The sequence below is a fragment of the Struthio camelus genome, chromosome 25, assembly GCF_040807025.1.
Source record: "Struthio camelus isolate bStrCam1 chromosome 25, bStrCam1.hap1, whole genome shotgun sequence".
Lineage (NCBI taxonomy): Eukaryota > Metazoa > Chordata > Aves > Struthioniformes > Struthionidae > Struthio > Struthio camelus.
The window spans coordinates 39,355-58,274 of NC_090966.1; the positions used below are offsets into that span (position 1 = coordinate 39,355).

The window sequence follows — 18,920 nt, forward strand, 5'->3', positions numbered from 1 at the left end:
AATGATATTCCCTAGCACCACATGGCCCTCATAGGTCCAACCACCTTTCAGGAAGGACATAGAAGGTCAGCCATGATTAGCAAATGAGTGATTAGCTCAGTAACGACACCTTCTCCCCTAGGGCTGAAGACAATTGTTGGGGCACTGATCCAGTCGGTGAAGAAGCTCTCAGACGTCATGATCCTTACAGTCTTCTGCCTGAGTGTATTTGCCCTAATTGGTCTCCAGCTGTTCATGGGAAACCTCCGGAATAAGTGTTTGCGATGGCCCCCCCCAATCAATGACACCCTGCCAGGGGACTTCACGGAGCTGGGCAATGACACATGGGCCAATGCAACGCTCTACAGCAACCTTACCACCAACAGCACCTTTGATTTTGAGGCCTACCTCAATGATGAAGGTAGACGCTCACAGCTCCCCTTCTCCATTGACAGATTACCCTGGTTTACTCTTCAGTTTACCCTTTTCTTCTTCCGTGTCTAACCAAGATGTTTGCTCACACAGACCTCTCTGCCAAGGTGCTTCAACACGGCTTTGCAGGGAGATGCAGCCAGTGGGTGAAACAGGGGCTGTGCATGCTCACAGGATGGACAGATGGGATTAAATACTCTTTGTCAGGGAAAACTGAATTCCTTGAGGGTGCTAAACTCTTCCAGAAAGGTTTCACTGTGTGGATATGCAGGGCTGTTTGGAGGGTCCCGGTGTGCTAGGGTGTGCTGAATTGCTGTGCTAAAAATGAACATTTTGCTAGAAAATAGATTATTTGTGAAAACCTACATGGGGGTCACAGATTGAAGGCAGACCCTTTGCTTACAGAAAGACGTGCTCCAGGGATGTTCTCCAAGTGCTGTCACTCTCAGAGGCTTTGGCAGCCCTGGCACATTTCTGCAGCAAGCCAATGTGCTGCTAGGCAGCCTTGGGGGACTGATTTCTGCTTGCAGCACTACATAGCAGTAGGCTGGGCTCTGCATGGATGTTTCACATCTTGTTTAGGGCGCTCAGCAGAATGTCAGGTTATAGCTTAGCTGCTTTACCCAACTGTAAAAGTAGCTCTGAGATTAATTACAGGAAGGTTTCTTTGTAGGGGTGCAAATTCAATATATAGGATGTAATGAATGCAGTGCAAATAGCAATAGCTTGTTGTGGCCAAGTGTTCAAGTTAGCAGAGCTTTGGGCCAGGCCAATGCATAGTGCTTGGCGTTTTATAAGTGGGACAACTCTTTGATGATCCCATGCAGGTTAAACAGCCAGGTGGCAGGAAGGCAGGCACAGCCTGGGATGCTCTAAGAAAGCTCCAGAAATCCCTGTGAAACGTGTGGCTCCTGAAAAGGTTGAACTAGGTGATGCCCAAAGGGGAGTTGAGCTGCTCTCTGTGTTCTCCTGGGGACAGGTGTCTCCAGGTACTGATCCACATGTCCCTGGGAGCAGGTGACCCACAATGATGCTTCTTGGGACCTCCCATGGCTCTGGATCAGTTGTTTTCTGTGCCTGAGCTGTAAAGATGAGCTTTAAGGACTTTTGGTCTTGCCTTTGTGACTGGGATGGGTTTTTCCACCAGGAAGGGGCTGGCTGGAATGGGAGCAGCAAGAGAAAGGCCGTGTCCATGGAGTAGTAGTAGGCTGTTTTCCCAGGCTTCTTTGGGATCCCTGCAGTTTCCATGCACCCAGGGCCCACTGGAAATGCCCTGCTATTTTGTATGCTTTCTCATCAAAACATATTGGCCCTGGTTTATATGGGAGAGCAGAGATCCCAGCAGTTGCTCACTTGAGCCCACCTCGCTGGCATTTCCCAGTGCCTTCATTCACTCCCATGAATGTTTGTGCTGGTAACGGCCCACATGTTAATACATCTTCCCAGGAGGCCTGGCCACTTGGCCATTTCCAAAGCTCTTTGTGGGCTTGGGAGCCATCCAGTTGGGTAGGTGAAACAAAGCCATGAGATCTAGCTGAGCTGGTGCCAAATAGTGCAATTCAAAAAGCAAAGTCAGTGGAGAGGAGATCGCACTGAACCCAAAGCTGGGATTTAGGATAATATGCCTGACAGTGAGGGAGCTGCCAAGAATTTGGAAATCGATGCCTGCAATTTTCATATCTTGCTCTTTTCCCAACTGCAAAGCAAATTTCTACTTTCTGGAGGGAGCGCTCGATGCCCTGCTCTGCGGTAACAGCAGTGATGCCGGGTGAGTGGAGTTCGCACTGGAGGCTGAGGTTTCCTGAGGTTTCCCGAGGTTTCCCTGGGGAGGGAAAAGGCAGCCAGTGCAGCCTGTGGGACCACTCATACTTAGCAAAGCACAGGACAAGGGATGGGAGCAACCACTGGGAGCCTGGAGGGCAGTGGGCTGTGGGTGTGAACAGTCAGGGCAACGCAGTTGTATCAGCCCAGAGGGTTTCTGGTAAAAGATCTCATTGTCTAGGGGTGGGAAACATTTTCTTGGGGTTGCTCTTGGGGCTGTTGGGGTACAGACGGGGCAGAGACGCAGACTCACGCCTGCTGCCCTTGCGGCTCCTTTGGCAGGAAGTGTCCTGAAGGATACGAGTGCATTAAAGCGGGGAGGAACCCAAACTATGGCTACACCAGTTACGACACCTTCAGCTGGGCTTTCCTTTCTCTCTTCCGCCTCATGACACAAGACTTCTGGGAGAACCTCTTCCAGCTGGTAAGCTCGCTCCTTCCCAGGGCCAGGGATCCCCAAGGGCAGCTGCATCGTTTCCTACCATTAGAATACCCTCATAGCTGTGCAAGGGTCTGAGGACCAACCGATGTTGGTGTTTTATTTTTTCACAAGTGCTCTCAAAGTTTGAATGCAGTCCCTGGCCTAGGATGGGTAGAGAGTACCTATCATCCCTTGATTGGAAACATGTGGGACCTTGTTCTGTGATTTATGGATGTAACCAGGATCAGCAGCAACGGGGACATGGTTCTGTGAATCTCCCCAGCCTGTGCAGCTTTTTTTAAGGGCAAAGCCTGGGTGTGCTTCTGTGTTGCTGTCAATTGTATCATGTAAATCAGGGATTTACAGCAGTATCTAGTGCTGGCTTGCGCTAAGGGGAAAATGAAAGGAAAATTTCACAGATGCTGTGAGAACCCAGCTGTCTCGTAGCCAGATGAATGCTAACTCTGAATCCAGGGACTAGTTAGCTAAAAGGTGACTAAGAAAAACAAATCTGTCAGAAGGCTGAAATCAGCTCTGTGGGCTCCATGTGACCTTTGGAAAGTGATTGTGCCCAAATCCAGAGTTAGAAAAGGGCTGCCCTTGGCCCAAGGGTAAGAGCTCTGCAGCTGGGTGCTGAGACACAGCTTCTGCCTCCCATTATAGCAATAAGAGTCTGTGATGGAATATCAACCTCCATCCAAATCTAAGATTTGCAGCCCTTGGATTAATAGTTAACATGGAGCAGAGTGACTGGGTTTGCTGATATGTTGGGCCTCTTAACACCATTCCCAGCACAATGCCATGGACTGCAGGATGGGTAATTAGATCACCAGCCTCTCTTTTGGCTACCATTGGAGACAGAATAGAGGACTCGAGAGACCAGGGGTCTCACCTGGGGAGGTCTCTGTATCTTGTACTATTTCAGAGCAGAGGCATGACTCTCAGCCTTGCCAGATTGTCAAGGTCTGACCTCACTGCTGTCCCCCAGCACTCAGGGGGCTCGGGAGAAAAAAAGTTTTATTTCCTACCATGAACAGATAGGTGCTCTAACCCAAGGCCAGACCTTTTGTTGCAAGAGTCACTGACATGGGATAGCACTGAGAGGGAGACGAGGCTGGGGCCTGACATGGCATGACATCCCATGTCTTCTTTCCACAGACGCTGCGTGCAGCAGGGAAAACATACATGATCTTCTTTGTAGTAGTTATATTTCTTGGTTCCTTCTACCTCATTAACCTCATCCTTGCGGTGGTGGCTATGGCCTATGCAGAACAAAATGATGCTACAATGCTGGAAGCACAGCAGAAAGAGGAAGAATTTCAGCAGCTCATGGAACAGCTGAAAAAACATCAGGAGGAGCAAGAGAAACAGGTTGGTGGAATCCATGGAGACCACAGTAAAGACTGTGGCTTAGGAATAGGTGGGGAGAAGAGAGGAGACAGTGACAAGTGTGGTGGAATCTCTATTTCTGTAAAACCCAAGAATAAGCTCTGCTTGCTCCACAGTAAGAAAAGATAAGAATGGGGTAACTATTTTTTGAGTCACCAGCTGAATCCAAAAGTTGAGACATTAAAAGTTGAAAAGATTTAATTTCTCCAACTCCTCTCCAAAGACCAACACAGGGAGCGCCAGATGTGGTAGATAGGTAGAGTGCAGATTAGTACAGTATTACTCAGGCATATGAAAGAAGGAAGTGAGCAACAACACATAAAAAGCCACAGAACTAATAATACAGCTTTGTGCAGCACATCAAGAGCAAGGAGCCTGGCAGAAAGCCTGCATGGGCAGATTACAATCAGGCTGAAAAGGAACACGTAAGGAAGATATGGCAGTTGCAGCAAAGCTAAATGAATGAGCAAACCATTTGTCTTTGGCCACCATTGCAGACAGAATATAGGACTTGAGAGACCCGGAGAGGTCCCTGTGTCCTTGCACTCTTCCAGAGCAGAGGCGCAACTCTTGGCTGTGCTTCCAGGGTCTGGCCTCACTGTTCTCGCCTAGCACATGTGCGAATGCACATGCTTGATACTGCAGATAATTTGCACTGATATTTCTCTCAGTGTCAGAAATGGCAGCCTCTGAAGCTGCCTGATTTTCATGTTTGCTCCATTGCAGTCTTGTGGTATTATCTTAGACTCTTTCCAGTGCTTGGGATTCCTTCCTCAGCACAATAAACCTGTAAAAATGTAGTAAAAGTTTCTCTAATGTCTGATGCTGCTGCCTGGCCACTTTTAATATCCTCTAATCATCATTTTGGGCTATGTCAGCAGTGTTCTCAGGAGACATCCCTGCAAAACTAATTGTTAGTCTGGGCAAAAGACCAGCTTCCTCACTTAGAGAGAGATGCAAAATAGTGTTTTCCTCTCTCTAGAGCCTCTATCTCTCATTGCTTATCTGTGTCCCACCACAACATCCTCCAAGGAAGCGGCTTTTGCTCTTATCTGGCCATTGGTGTTTGCAGGATGGGTCTTAGCAGGTACTGCCCAAGGGATGGGGACTCCAGGCCTGGGGGTCAGTCTGGTGCCATTTGTTCCCTGAATGAATTAACCAGTGAGTTGCCCATAGGCTTTATTAAGGGACAATTCTCATTTATTGCTGCTTACAGAAGCGGGGAAGACCCAGAGAGAAAAAGGCTGTGGGCATGGGCAAAGCAGCTACAAGAAATAGGCACACAAATCTATTTAATATCCAGTGACTGAGCATGGAAATCCCATTGCCTCTGAGTCCTTTGTTGTTCTGGCTCCAGGAACGTGCCAAACTGTGGGTGCAAAGCCCCAAACTCTCCAGACCGGAGACCTAGAGAGGTCCCTGCTCCGCTGCAGCACCATTAGTGCTTGCTAATTAGCACTTGCAAAACCAAACATGATTGTGGTCAGGGTCATACAAAAAGTGATACTTTGATTTTAAAAGTAAGATAAAATATTTCTGATGATATTAAATAAGAGACTCCTTTCACATTTTTTTAAAGAAAATAATACCTTATATTGAAGGTTCTATCCTGTTAAAGATTAAAATTTCCTGCTAAATAAATTAGAGATTTTGCACAGTTCTGTCGTCCTGAATTATTCACCCTGACCAAATCTGAACAGATCCAATACCACTGTGCAGAGAATTTTGTATTGCAGAGTGTGCAAGTGGGAAGGAAAGACGTGCAAATTCACACTCGTTATTTAGCCACTGGCAATAGTTGTTCCTCCTCGCTGTTTGTGCAGGTCTGTGACTGCCTCTGAGCTTGCCTTTGCCCAGATTGCGCAGCCACATCATGGGGGCTGACTTCAGTTTCAAAGTCCTGCCTGGGGAAGTTAAAGGGCTCCATTCAGTCCCTCCTTAGCCTGACCACCCGTAACTATTGTGGGAAGGTCCCGATGCACTGCGGACACCCGGGTGATAGAGATATGGTTTTGGCACAGTTGCAGAACAGGCAGTCCAGCAGCAGTTCCCTGTGCAGCAGCATGGCAGTGAAGAAAAGCGACTCTGACCAAGGCCTGAATAGCAACCAGGACAAGGCCAAGGACTGCAATGGGCAAGTGGTCCCCAAGGCCATGCTACAGCGATCTGCTATGGTGGTTGATGTAGGTGCTTGGCTCTGTGTCGTTGCCTTCCCTTGAATGTGCCCACCCTGACAAACCCTGGCAGAGGGGCAGGCTGCCATGATTCAAACTGCCACAACCCAGCACCATCCCCCAAACCAGATAGCAGTGCCTTGCAGCCCACCTGCAGCTCCCACATTACATCCCACATCTCTGACCCATGCCCCTCACCCCTTTTCTTTGTCTGTTGTATCTTTAAAAGTGTGTTAAATAGTCTCCAGCACTCTGCGTTCATCCACTGTGGCCTCCTCTCCTTCTAGTTCAATCCTGCCAATGAAGCAGAGAAATCAGACCACAACCACCTCCCTGTGGGCAGCCAAGATGGGCCAGGCCTTGAGAAGAGAGTGGGAAGTGCAGTCAGCGTCATCTCCAATGCTGTGGAAGGTATTGTGCTCCCTCAGCCCAGGGGAGGGCCATTTCAGCCGAGCTGTTGCATGTTGCTGGGCTCGGGGTTCTCATCACATGCCAGTGATACAGGCTGTCCCAAATCTCCAGCCTAGTGCTAGGGGTTGGCCCCAGAGTCTCTGTATGGGATCAGTGCACTGCAGTGCTGCTCAAGCAGGGCCTTTTGTCCCAGGTTGCTAGGATGAAGCTTGGAGGCAATACTACAATATCTTACTCAAATGAATGGGATTGCAGTGGACTGCATTGGTCTCCAGAGTCACCTGAGAGCTGCCCAAATGGCCTCCCAAGAGCTTCTGTCTTAATTTAAGTAAAATGTACCATAGGCTCAGCAATAACTGGCTTTTCAGCCTCAGTCTTTAGTAAGAAAGCCAGAGAGTGTCTTCTCAGAGCAAGATCTTTCTAAGTAAAATAGCACAATACCATCATTGTTTATGGGGCTTTTTCCAGGGGTTAAATCACATCTCTCCACTCCACAGAATTACCCTGCCCTCCTGGGGAAGGGATACAAACCCTCAGGCAGATCCCACACCAGAATGGTTCCCTTGGGCCATCCCCTGCAATCTCAGCTTGGCAGGAACACCTCAAACCCTGCCCCCATGCTGAGAGCAGAATTGGGGCCTCTATTCCATGACTGATCTGCCTCTCCACTCTTTGGTTTGGAGGATCAGGTCCACAGGGCCACTGTGCCCCAGGCAAAAGCAGGGTTCTCCATTCAACCCCCATATAAGATTCTTAGATGGGTCCTGAGCTGGGTCAGGACCTCAGGAGAGGTCCCTTCTGATAGGTTCAGGTGTTCCTCCCACCTTGGAAGGACAGGAGACGCCCACACATTCATGTCATTTTTTCTTCCTGCCCTCAGAGCTGGAGGAAGCTCACCAGAAGTGCCCACCTTGGTGGTACAAATTTGCCCACACATTCCTGGTCTGGAACTGCTGCCCTTTGTGGCTGAAGCTGAAGGAGTTTGTCAATCTGGTGGTGATGGATCCCTTTGTGGACTTGGGCATCACCATCTGCATCGTGCTCAACACACTCTTCATGGCCATGGAGCACTACCCCATGACAGAGGAGTTTGAGAACGTGCTGACCGTGGGGAACCTGGTAGGCAGCTACATATGTCCTGTACTTCCCCATTTACAGCCACAGCAGCCACACGATCCACCCAGGGGACAGATCCCCTGTGGTGCCCATGTGTTATCTGAGCAGCATTCATACATGCCTGGGAAGCCCCTTCATGGCTTCTGAGAAAGTGCTCGGGGTGGGATTGGTCACAGCCTTCCTCCAATGGGACAGGCTTCAGGATGGCTCAGAGCAAAAGAGAGCAGCAGTGGTGATGTGGGTGATGGGATCAATCATCTATTCCTCCCTTTCTGCTTCAGCTTCTGGGCAGATGCCCAACTCACCTGGTGTATCCCAGTGTTGCTGATATGTGGCATGGCCTTGCAGACCTTTCCTGAGCCAGCCCCTACACTGCAGCCCGGGGTCAGGCCCAAGCTGCTGCCAGCCCAGGCTGATGACATGGTGTCCTTACAATGCTGGCAGTATCCTTGCAATGCTGGATGGTCACGTGGCAGAGCAGAGGCTAATTTTCAGTAACCTCCCAGTGTTCGGAAGCTGGAAACTTCTAGGTCCCCATTAAGCAGCAGGCACCAGTGCCAGCAGCTTTAAAAAAAGAAAAAAAAAAAAGGGGGGGGGGGGCTTTTCGCATTCCTTGGTGAAATCACTGCAAATCTGGGCTATCCTGATTTCATAGGCATTTTTAGCAGCCTGCTCCGGCTGCTTCTCCTTGGTGTAAATGGCTCTCGGCGGGATGCAGTCTGGTAGTGGGACAAGTCTATGAGGCCCAAGACAGCAGCCTTGAGGCTGGGGTAGCAGAGAGAAAGGAGGGCTCCAGCAGAGGCTGAGCTCACTGTCTCCTCTCCTTCCACCTTGCCCTGCCTTCTGTCTGCTTCCAGCACCTGCTTAGGCCTCTCTGTGCCAAGGCACTTGAGTGACACATGCCAGGGCCTGAGCCATGGGCAGGCAGGATGACGATCAGCATATAGCTGCTTTGTATCTGGTTTCATTCAGGAAATACAAGGGGATTAATCGGCTATTGCTCGAAGAATAGTCATGCTGCAAAAACAGCTCTGGCTTTTCCTTCAGGCCAGTGGCATTCTCTGGCTGTGTCTAAACCCCAGAGCTCAGTGCAGGGGAGCCAGTGGGGCTGGGGGATTTGCTGGAAAGGGCTAGACTGGGCCAGGAGCAGGAGAAGCAGCTCTCCTGCTCTGCTTGAACCCTGCCATGGTCTTTCCCCACTCGCCCACCTGTGCCCAGGAAGGAGGCCTCAGCAGCTGCTCCCAGATCAAAAAGTCAGTGAAGAGAGCAGGGACTGAAGTGCCAATCAGCTGGCGGGAGCAGAAAAGGGGATGTTCATAGACTGGCACACAAAGGGCCATGTTAGGGAGCAACCCCTGGTGTCCCTGCACCGAAGCCTTCCTTCAGCCTCTCATCTGTGCAAGATGGAGGCAGTGACCTGTGTGTCCCAGCACAATCTGCATCCAGTGCAAAACTTGTTGTGAGGGCCTCTCTGCAAATGCTGTGCCATACAATTGCACCGAGGATGCTAATTGTCACTTAGCTGCTCCTGCTCTGGGGTAACGTGATAATGCACAGTGTTGTTACAGTCCCAGGAAAAGAGTAGTGTGTAAAAGCCAGATCAGCTTTCATAGCACAGGGCTTGGGGCAGTGCCAGGGCCCTGTGGGCAGGGGCAGCCCAGTTTCCAGTACCAGGAATCCCCTGAGATTCAGGGGGTTGCTTTGCCAATGAGACTTCTTTCCCCACCAGCATGTACCTCTGCTAAGTCTTTCCTGAAGCAATCGGTGACCGATATTCCCACCCCAGCTTTGCAAGCGATGCTGGGCTCTCAGCTCTGGGCAGGGCTGCAGCTGGGGAGCTCAAGCCTCATGGGGGCTTGACCCAGTGGGATGAGATGCATTGGGAGTACCCCAAAAATGCAAGCTTCCACCCACTGTGCCACCCGTGCCAAGGGTCAGCACTTGCTTTCACACAGACTGATGGGGTACCGTTTCCCACAGGTCTTTACAGGGATCTTCACAGCAGAGATGGTCCTGAAGCTCATTGCCCTGGACCCCTACAAGTACTTCCAGCAAGGCTGGAACATCTTTGACAGCATCATCGTCACGCTGAGCCTGGTGGAGCTGGGCCTGGCAAACGTGCAGGGGCTTTCTGTGCTCCGCTCTTTCCGCCTGGTAGGTGCCTCGGGGCCAAGCTGTGCACAAAAGCTGCAGATGTGGTTGCTGCTGGGGTGGAGAGCAACTCTTTCAAGCTCTCTGGCTATGGCAGTCACCAGCTTCCTCTAGGTTAAAAGATAATGCTGCTAGTCAAGATAGATGTTTAGGAGTATTGGGGTGTGTGCCCTTTCCCAAGCAGCTGGACGTTTAGTTTCTCCTGTCCTAACACCACAGCTGTATAAACATCTAATCCCAGCCTCGCAGCCCTGTGACACCTTGTGGCAGTGAAAGCCCCAGGCGACTCAACACCTTGTCTCCTTCCTCCTTGCAGCTGAGGGTTTTCAAGCTCGCCAAGTCCTGGCCCACTCTGAACATGCTCATCAAGATCATTGGCAACTCGGTGGGTGCCCTGGGGAACCTCACGCTGGTGCTGGCCATCATCGTCTTCATCTTTGCCGTGGTGGGGATGCAGCTCTTTGGGAAGAGCTACATGGAGTGCGTGTGCAAGATCTCCCTCGACTGCACGCTGCCCCGCTGGCACATGCATGACTTCTTCCACTCCTTCCTCATTGTCTTCCGCATCCTCTGTGGGGAGTGGATTGAGACCATGTGGGACTGCATGGAGGTGGCTGGCCAGACCATGTGCCTCATTGTCTTCATGATGGTCATGGTCATCGGGAACCTCGTGGTGAGTCTTGGAGTCTGGAATGGGCACTCGATGAAATAGGGGGCAAAGACAGTGTGTCACAGGGGCACGTATCCACCTTCACCCTCTGCCTCTTGCTCCAGCCAATGCTATCTAGCTCAGCTCATCTACAGGGCTATTCCCATAGGCTGGGCCATGTGGGAGCCATATAGGAGCAGAGTCAAAGGGTTAGACTTCCCTCCTATATACCTGGAGGCCAGAGCAGGGATGTGTTGTGTGCTCAGGTCTTTATGATCTAGGATAAGAAGCAGCTTCTGCCTGAGGTAGACCTTATGCTGAAAACAGATGAGGAGTGAAAGAGGAAGCTGAGGCACCAAAACTTTCATGGACTTAGATGTAGGAGTAGCTCTGGGACAAGCGGGAGCTCATTTTTTCTCTCCATGCAGCTCTTCATGCTCTTATGTGATGACAGATAGAGGCACTGTTGTTTCTCTCGCACACTCAGCTCACCCCAGGGCTTGCCTTTGCTCCCAGGTGCTTTCTGGAGCAACCTTTCCCTTGGAAGGGACCTACAGACCCCCAGCATCCCCCGTCCTCACCCTACCAAGCTGCTCTGCCTCTCTCAAGTTGGTCCAGGTGACATCCCCAGGATACACTACCTCTCTTGCTGGTCCTTCCCCTCCAGTCCTGCAAGCACCTGTGCTCTGGTGAACCCCAGCCATAGTTGCCCTCACCCCTGCCTGTTGCCCTCCTTGTCCTTGCACCCTGAACAGGGCCCCATTTACCTCCCTTCTAACCCGAATTGCTTGCCACCCTGCGCTGCTGCCTGAGCTGTGGTCACAGGGCTGTGAGTTCCAGGCGAGCATGAAATCCTTTCTAAACTTGGTAACCTGCTCACTGACAGCTTTGAAGCTTGTTTTCCAGGCTGCGTGGGCCCTGCTCTCCCTTCTTAAGGAGCAAGGCAGGGGAGGGAGCCGCAGCAGCTTGCTAAATTGCTCCTATTACTTGCCAGGGTTGTGTAAGCTCTTTGGAATTTGCTTTGAAAAACTATCCTCCGGGGAGCTGCTGGCACCTCCTTCTGGACGCCAGAGGGCTGCTCCATCCCCAGGCCAGCACGGCCCTCCAGTGGTGCAAAGGCAGCCCGGGGGTAAAACCCCAACCACCCTGTGGCTCAGGTCAGGGTCTCCATTAGAGGACAAAGTTGGGATTTGGGTACTGTTCCTTGCCCAGAGCTGATCCCATGGCTCATCCTGCATCTACGAGGCTTCAAACCAACCTGTGACCTGCAGTGAGGAGCAGTTGCCTCCACGGCTACCTGGCAGCTAGTGGTGGCCAGCACTGCCACATCTGTCTCAATCCAAAACCCTTCTGGGCTGAGCTTTCAGCAGCAGTTTCTAATGGTACCTTTAAAGGGATTCTATTTGTTTGAATCACGATGCAAAACCAGGCTGAAAATTGCTTGCAGGCAGCAGAAGCATCTCCAGGATGGTTTGTAGACAGCACAGGAGGTCGGGGTCTGGGAAACCCAGCTAGAACTTCCAGTCCCACCAAAAGAGCCCTGGAGACCTTTCCAGTTCTGGAGCAAGATTTTGGAGGGGGGCGGTCTATCCATCCCCCAAGGAGATTCTCCCAGAGGAGACATAGGCAGCAAGATGCCTCATTTCTTGGCTAATGAGAGCAGAGGCAGCTCTCCCAGGGACTGGGAGGTTCAGCCAGCCCAGAGATTGCACCCTAGCTTTCTCGTCAAGTTTTACAGCTCCTTCTGTGCTCTATGAGGCTGCAAGGGGGAAACTTATAGCCCAGTAGAGAGCCAGATCTGCTTTCTTCATCCTCTCTGCCAGGGTCCCCTTCTACATCTCAGGTACTTCCATGTCCTAGAGAATGTCCCACACAGTCTCCTGAGCATCCTGGCTGCAGGGAGGTGTGTATTTCTTCCCTCCTTCCCCTCCAGTGGGATAAGGCAGAGGCCAGTTGTCCTTTGCTGTTAATGACACTTTGAGCATTTCCTTTGGATTATTAAGGGAAAAGGGAACAAGTCAGTCGGGTGACAAGATAATGGACTTGTGTCCAAAAAGCCAGCACCAACAGCAACAGAAACTATTAGCTGTAATTGGTATTTAACATACATATATTAAACTGATGGGATCCTAGAGATTTATTTAAAGATGCGCTTTAAGTCATATGGTTTGAGCCATGTGAAAACAGCAGTGACCTTGAATAGCAGCTAATTCCCTTCTCACATATGTGACTGGTACAAAAAGGCACAAACATCAACAGCTGTGGGCTTGGCCCAACAGCCAGCTGTGCACAGCAAGTGCATTTCTCAGTTCTGCTTTGCCGATGCTCCTGCACTGTGGGGAGAGCCTATCCCACTCCCGTTCTCATTAGCTATGCCGGGGTCTGGGTTTTTTGCATGCAGCAAGTTGGCCTATGTGAAATGTTAACACTGAGGCTGCAATTGGGTCCAGTGATGTTTTAGGCACTGAGAAAAGAAGAGCAAAGAGCCTATGGTCAGAACAATCTAGTGCATTGAGTTTGCAACCCATGAGCTAGCTTGTATTGAGATGAAATTCTGCTTTCCATGGAGTAGAGTGGTCTCTAGTAGAAGAGGGATGAGGTTATGGGTGTGGCATAGGCTCCTACATGGCTCCAAGGTGTTGGAGACCCTCAGGAGCTTGCTGGACATCCAGGCTGCTGGAGCTAGGAAAGTAGAGAGGAGGACAAGAAGCAGGAGGTCCCTCCCCAGGAAGAGAAGGGACTGAGCTGAGCTTTCCCTGGTAGCAGCGGTGAGAAGTGCCATAGGCTTGGGGAGTCCCACCTGGGGATCAGCCAGGCCAAGAGCACAAAGAAAGCAAAGGGAGGGACTCGCTAAAGGACCCAGAGGGGAGATTGTTTGGGAAGAGCCAAAATGCAGACTGGCACGGGAGATGCTCATAAATGGGTTGGCAGGTTCTCACCAGCACCCAAGTGGACTGGGGTGGCCCTGGGGGCATCACAGACCAGGGAGGCATGAGGAGCTGGACATGTGATCCACATCCTCCAAGGGAGGGGGGTCAGTGTCTCAGTACACTCTGGGGAAGCAGACGTCCATGTGGTCTCCAAAGCTGGGCGAAAGGAAGAGGGAGTCCTCACTAAGTGCTCAGCAAAGGTGTCTTCCCTATGGCCAGCACTGAGCCTCTGCTGCTTCAGCCTGTGGGGGTGATGTTCGTTCCAGATATCAGCACTGACGTTTGCTTTTGTCTCCTCCAGGTCCTGAACCTGTTCTTAGCTTTGCTGCTGAGCTCCTTCAGTGCCGATAGCCTGGCGGCTTCTGATGATGATGGAGAGATGAACAATTTGCAGATTGCTATTGGCAGAATTACCAGAGGCATCGACTTTGTAAAGACCTCTGTCCTCACGCTACTCCGCAGGCTGTGGAAAGGGAAGAAGGCCCCAGAGGAAGAGCAAGAACATAATAAGATGGACAACTCTGTGCTAAACCACATGGACACTGGCCAGGAGCCCAAGTCGGAGTACATGGATGGAGTCAACGTGAAAGAACATTTATTCATGGATGAACTGGACCACATGAATTTCATTAACAACCCCAACCTGACCATCCATGTCCCTATTGCCTCCGAGGAGTCTGATCTCTACGAGGAAGAGACGAGCACCCAGTCCGAGACTGAAGATGCCAAGGTGAGAAACAAGCGGTGGCAGGGCTTTGTGCTGCAACATGGTTTCAGCACAAAAACTGGGGCTGACTGCCTTCTGTGGTTTGCTGATCTGCCTGTACCTCCAGTTACACAGTACTTCCCACAGAAAGATGCTGGTTTTAGTTGCTTTTAGCTTTTCCAAAACACAATGTCTAGTGTGTGGCATGGGCTGAACTTGAGGAGTTTTAGCAAAAAATAACCTGTTGTTTCCCAGCGTGAGCTGGAGGGCAGAGCTGTGGTGGGGGTCCAAGCCAGCGTATGGGCTGTTTTGGATCAGGCTACAGGGTTATTGCTAATGTCAGGGGAAACTGCTGCAATTGCAGGGTTGGTGCAAGGGTCAAAGCACTTCAGCTTGGGGTTAAAGATGTTAGAGATGAATTTGATGCCAGGAAAATCAGGAAATCTGCTGATGGCACTAACATTGGATCCACTGCTAATGCCTTAGAAAGCATTATTGGCGGGGGAGGGTATGAACCACATGGAGGCGCTTAGCAGTAGCGAACACAAAACAGTGCATTTTGGATCCAAAGCTGACGAGACAGCTGATGCCACTGCTACGTCAAAGCACAGAGGGGACTGTCGGGGCTCGTGGGATCGAGGCGACTGCCTTCGTGCTCCAAGATGATGACAGGGAGACGTGAGACAAGAAACCCAGGAAGATCTGAGCAGGCACAAAAATGAGCCTGATGGTCTGATGAGAAATTACTGCTTGGAACAAGTTTGCACCAAGGACTTGGGAAAATGTACGGCAGTGAGGACATCACAGAGAAGCAATTGCATCCACTGGGAAAGGGAGAGGTTTTTGTATGAGTAGGGGAGCAGCTCTGATCTGGGGGCTTATCATGACTGTTGCTGGCAAACCTGTCTGCCCAGAAGGTGGGAAGCTCTGCTCTAGTCCTGCCCAGGGCTCGGGACTGTCTGCTAGGTCAGAAGGGAGTTAGTTGGAATAGGTGCAGTTTGGGTGAGATGGGGGTCTTGGAGAGGCTGCTAGTGCCTGGTATAACTTCCCCACTGTTCAGTGCAGCTGCATTTCAGCCCCTCTGTTTCCCTGCTCCATCTGTGCTGTTACAGCCTCCCCAAAAGCTACAGTGCAGTTTGCTTAGGGCAGCCCCTATTTTACAGCTGCTGCTGAGTGACTGGCTGAGATTAGGCAGGGCTAATCTGGATAGGGCTGGAAAACAAACCAGGACTCTCAAAATCCCAGAGCTTTCCTCCTCATTCCCCATCTGCAGACTCCTTGCAGGCTGTGGAACAAAAGCGGGTCCTGTCCCCTGCCTGGCCTCCTGCAGCACCCAGCCTGTGGGGTTTGCACATCGTCCCTGCAGCTGGTAAAGTGCCACACTGACGGGGAGAACAGTTCTGCAAAACACTGTTTTCAGCAGTCGGGGTTGCAGGAGGAAGACGGCACGAAAGTCTGTGGCTGGCAGTGACCTGTTGCAAACTCACTGCTGAGTTGTGCTCGGGAGGGCCAGACTTGCTTGGGGCACCTCCAAAGCCCTTGGCCAAGGGAAGCAGCAAAGGGAATTGCTGTGTTGTTCCCACTAATATTGCCAGCTGGGGAGACTGAGCGTTGGCACTGCACATTTATCCCCCCCATTCCTCCTGCTGCAAGTCCAGTTTGGTTGCGCAGACCCTCCGGACTGTACTATATCACGCTTGAATGTGCTGCATGGAGGCAATGCTAATACCAACCCAGTGGTCTTGGGAGACACGCCCAATCTGGCTTGCAGGTACCGCTGGGCCTTGGTCCCTCATCTGCTAACACTATGGTGTCCTCAACACCACAATGTCCTTTGTGACCTGACTGCTGGGGGAAAACGGTGGCATACAGGTATTAGACTTCTCCCGCTGCTGGCACACCAGCCCCAGTGTTATCAGGCTGTGTTCAGCTGACACCTAGTGGCACCCGCTCCAACACCCTGCAGCCAGCTGAGATCACGTGAGAGTGCGTTTTGAAAGCCAGTCCTGGCTGTTTGGAGCATGCAGTGGGCAAACTGCGACTCTTGGGACCTCCTTGCACTAAATACCAGCTCATCCTATCAGCCACAGTGGTTTCGGGAGCTCAAATCAGTCAGACGAGGTGCAATCCAGGGAGCTGCGTTACCAACCAGGCCCCTGCCCAAAGGGGCAGGAAAGGCTCTGGGCTGGAGGGTTATCACATGAAATGATGGCCCAGTAGTTAGAAATCAGGCACCCAGTGGTGGAAGCTGTGACGAGCTGAGCCTTGGGGAAAATGTCTGCTAGCTCCATGTGTTCACATGCCATGGATTAGCTCCAGATGGAGCCAAAGCTCAGCACGTTGCCTTGAGCTCGGGACACAGGCCCCTCTCTGGTGATGATAGCAAACTGAGGGTTTTCTCTGGATCAGCCGCTCTGGAAACACTGATAAAAGCTCACCTCCTTCCAGAGAGGCTCCTTTCCAAGGATAAATATCTTTCAGGGTGTGACCATGGCAGCAGGAACAACAGGACTGTGGCAGCATGACCACTCTCCTCAAGCATCTTTGTCTCTTATGGTTGATTCATTTTTTGCACCACTAAGCAGCAAGGAGGTGACAGAGCAGTAATCTTGATGTGCTCCCGCTGAGTAAAGAGTTGGTGCTGTGGCTCAGGGCTCTTCCTCTGTGCGTCAGACTACCAAGAGCTCTGCCCTGGGTGTTTTGTGCTGTAGCGTCCTCAGCTGCCCTGGCAACTTCTGGGATGGGATGCCTCAGACCCTCATGCCCTGTGCAGGATAACATCTCCCCTATGATGCTCTGGAGGCCAGTGCTGGTGCATTGAGGACCTATTGCCAAGTGCTACATGTTACGGAGGGTCATGGGTGAGTCTGGGTACCTAGTGCCTGGATCCTGGTCTTCAACCAGTGCTGGTAAGCATGGATGAAGCCATGGATCAGGGTTTTGGGTAGAAATGCCCAGCCTGGCTGGAGCTCTTGTACCATGCATGTGATGGAAATTGCCTTGGAAGCTGGCTGGTCACAGGCACATGGTTGGCTTGGGAGCCCTTGGGGCTGCTGGAAGGCATGTGGATTGGGGAGTGTGCAGTGGGAACAGCTGAGTTATCCCAGTTTGTCCCACAGGACCTGTCCTGGGCACCGGCAAGCATAGAGCTCCCAAGTGGCATGAGCCTGCAAAGTGCCTCTTGGGCACCTCTCTCCTGAAACCTAGCACTTTTGGGCAGGTTCATCCCTGTCTCCTGCTTTTGCAAGCTTTGTCCTGGAGGCAGATGGTCTCCAAGGACCTCCTTCCTTGAGGTCACAGCTAGCTTGGCTCAGTGCCTAGGCCTCCTAACTCCCCTGCTGCTCCTCTCTCCCCCTCTGTAGCATGGCCTCAGCATGGTACTGCTGCTCCTGCAGAGCCACCAGCTCATGCCACAACAGCAGCAGTGACCTGCTCCTCAAGGCAGGACTGTCCATAGCATGCAGTACCCAAGCTGTAAGGGCCCCTGAAAGCAGTGTCTTCTTCTAATGATGTGACCATGGCCCCTGTGGCTGCAGGCAATGATGGTGCTTCGAAATATCCCAGCCTCACGTGGGGGGGTCTGCCCTGAGCCAGGCTTATTGGAGGACCAGGCAGCTCCAGGGCCACCTCCTTTATGCACTACTGAATGCGCTAGCAGCCTTGGGGGAAATCTGTCTCCTTTCTGTGCAAGCCATTGCCATCCTGCATGGCCCTTGATGTGAGATCGTCATCCCAGCAAACTTCTTCCTATTTGCTCTCAGGTAAGACAGGCAGGTATGGGGATCTGCTCCCTCCCCATAGGTGGCAGAAGGTCTTCTCTGAAAGCCAGAAAAAGGGAGGAAAAAAATCTCAGAGGCTTGCCAAGGTTTTCCCTTGTTATCAGCCCTTGTGGGCCTTGCTGAGTGGTGTCTGGGAAGGCAGCCAAACAGAGCCGTGGCGCGAGATGGAGCAGGCGAGAGCTATTTGGGATGCAGGTTTTGAACTTGGGTGAACCTTGGTCTAAAAGCTCTTCAGAGCAAGCTGAGCCAGGAACATTTGAGATAAGTGCCAGGGTGGGAGCCTGGGTTTCTGTAGGTCTAATTATACAAAAGGGAGGTTGTCAGGTTGTTGGATGGGGAACGCACAAAGGAGGAGGAGGTATGAAAGCAGCCTGAAATAATGGTAAAACTGGATGGGAGATGGATTCACAGGGAAGAAAGATGGGGTCAGGGGACCTTTTCTTCTTCTGAACTATGCCAGAAAGTGAATTTTGTGTGAGCTCCCATACCAATGTTCCTCAAAGGTTTCCAGCCCCGATGGATCAAACAGCTTCACTCTGGACCTCTTCCAAGAGAGCACTTTGGTGTCTGCTTTGGCAGTTGCATTTTCAGAGGAAAAGGGGAAGGCGAATGCACTTGAGCAGCCACCTGGCAAGGGACTTGCAGTGCCGGGAGGCACGGGAGGGCTCCCAAACATCCCCGGCAGCCTCCCTCGCTGCCTCCTGCTGTTGTGTCAGTACTCGGGTGGATGAAGCTGTCATACTCCTGTGAAACACCAGCAGATATCTGATATCAGATATCTCCTTATTGTCCTTTTTTCTTTTCGGGGCCTTATAAATCCATTAACGATGGCTTGTAGAAACTTGAAGTTTGCTGCTTTTGTAAACCTCTCCGAGTGCGATCTGGGGAGGTGCATCTGCACCCATATCTGCCTGCAGGCCAGGACCCCAGCAAGGCTTTAGAACAGCTCTCATGCATCTGAC

The 18,920-nt window shown here is 51.4% G+C and overlaps 1 protein-coding gene across 1 annotated transcript in view; it reads left to right on the forward strand.

The window, feature by feature from the left end:
* Nucleotides 1-18,920, forward strand: part of SCN4A (sodium voltage-gated channel alpha subunit 4) — a 52,661-nt gene that overhangs the window by 20,888 nt on the left and 12,853 nt on the right. The window contains exons 7-18 of the mRNA XM_068919269.1: nt 122-400; nt 2,116-2,179; nt 2,515-2,656; nt 3,812-4,024; nt 6,064-6,225; nt 6,504-6,627; nt 7,508-7,746; nt 9,724-9,897; nt 10,211-10,567; nt 13,775-14,203; nt 15,094-15,096; nt 15,292-15,308. Of these exons, the coding sequence (XP_068775370.1) occupies nt 122-400; nt 2,116-2,179; nt 2,515-2,656; nt 3,812-4,024; nt 6,064-6,225; nt 6,504-6,627; nt 7,508-7,746; nt 9,724-9,897; nt 10,211-10,567; nt 13,775-14,203; nt 15,094-15,096; nt 15,292-15,308 (2,203 nt within the window). The remainder of the gene's footprint in view (nt 1-121; nt 401-2,115; nt 2,180-2,514; nt 2,657-3,811; nt 4,025-6,063; nt 6,226-6,503; nt 6,628-7,507; nt 7,747-9,723; nt 9,898-10,210; nt 10,568-13,774; nt 14,204-15,093; nt 15,097-15,291; nt 15,309-18,920) is intronic.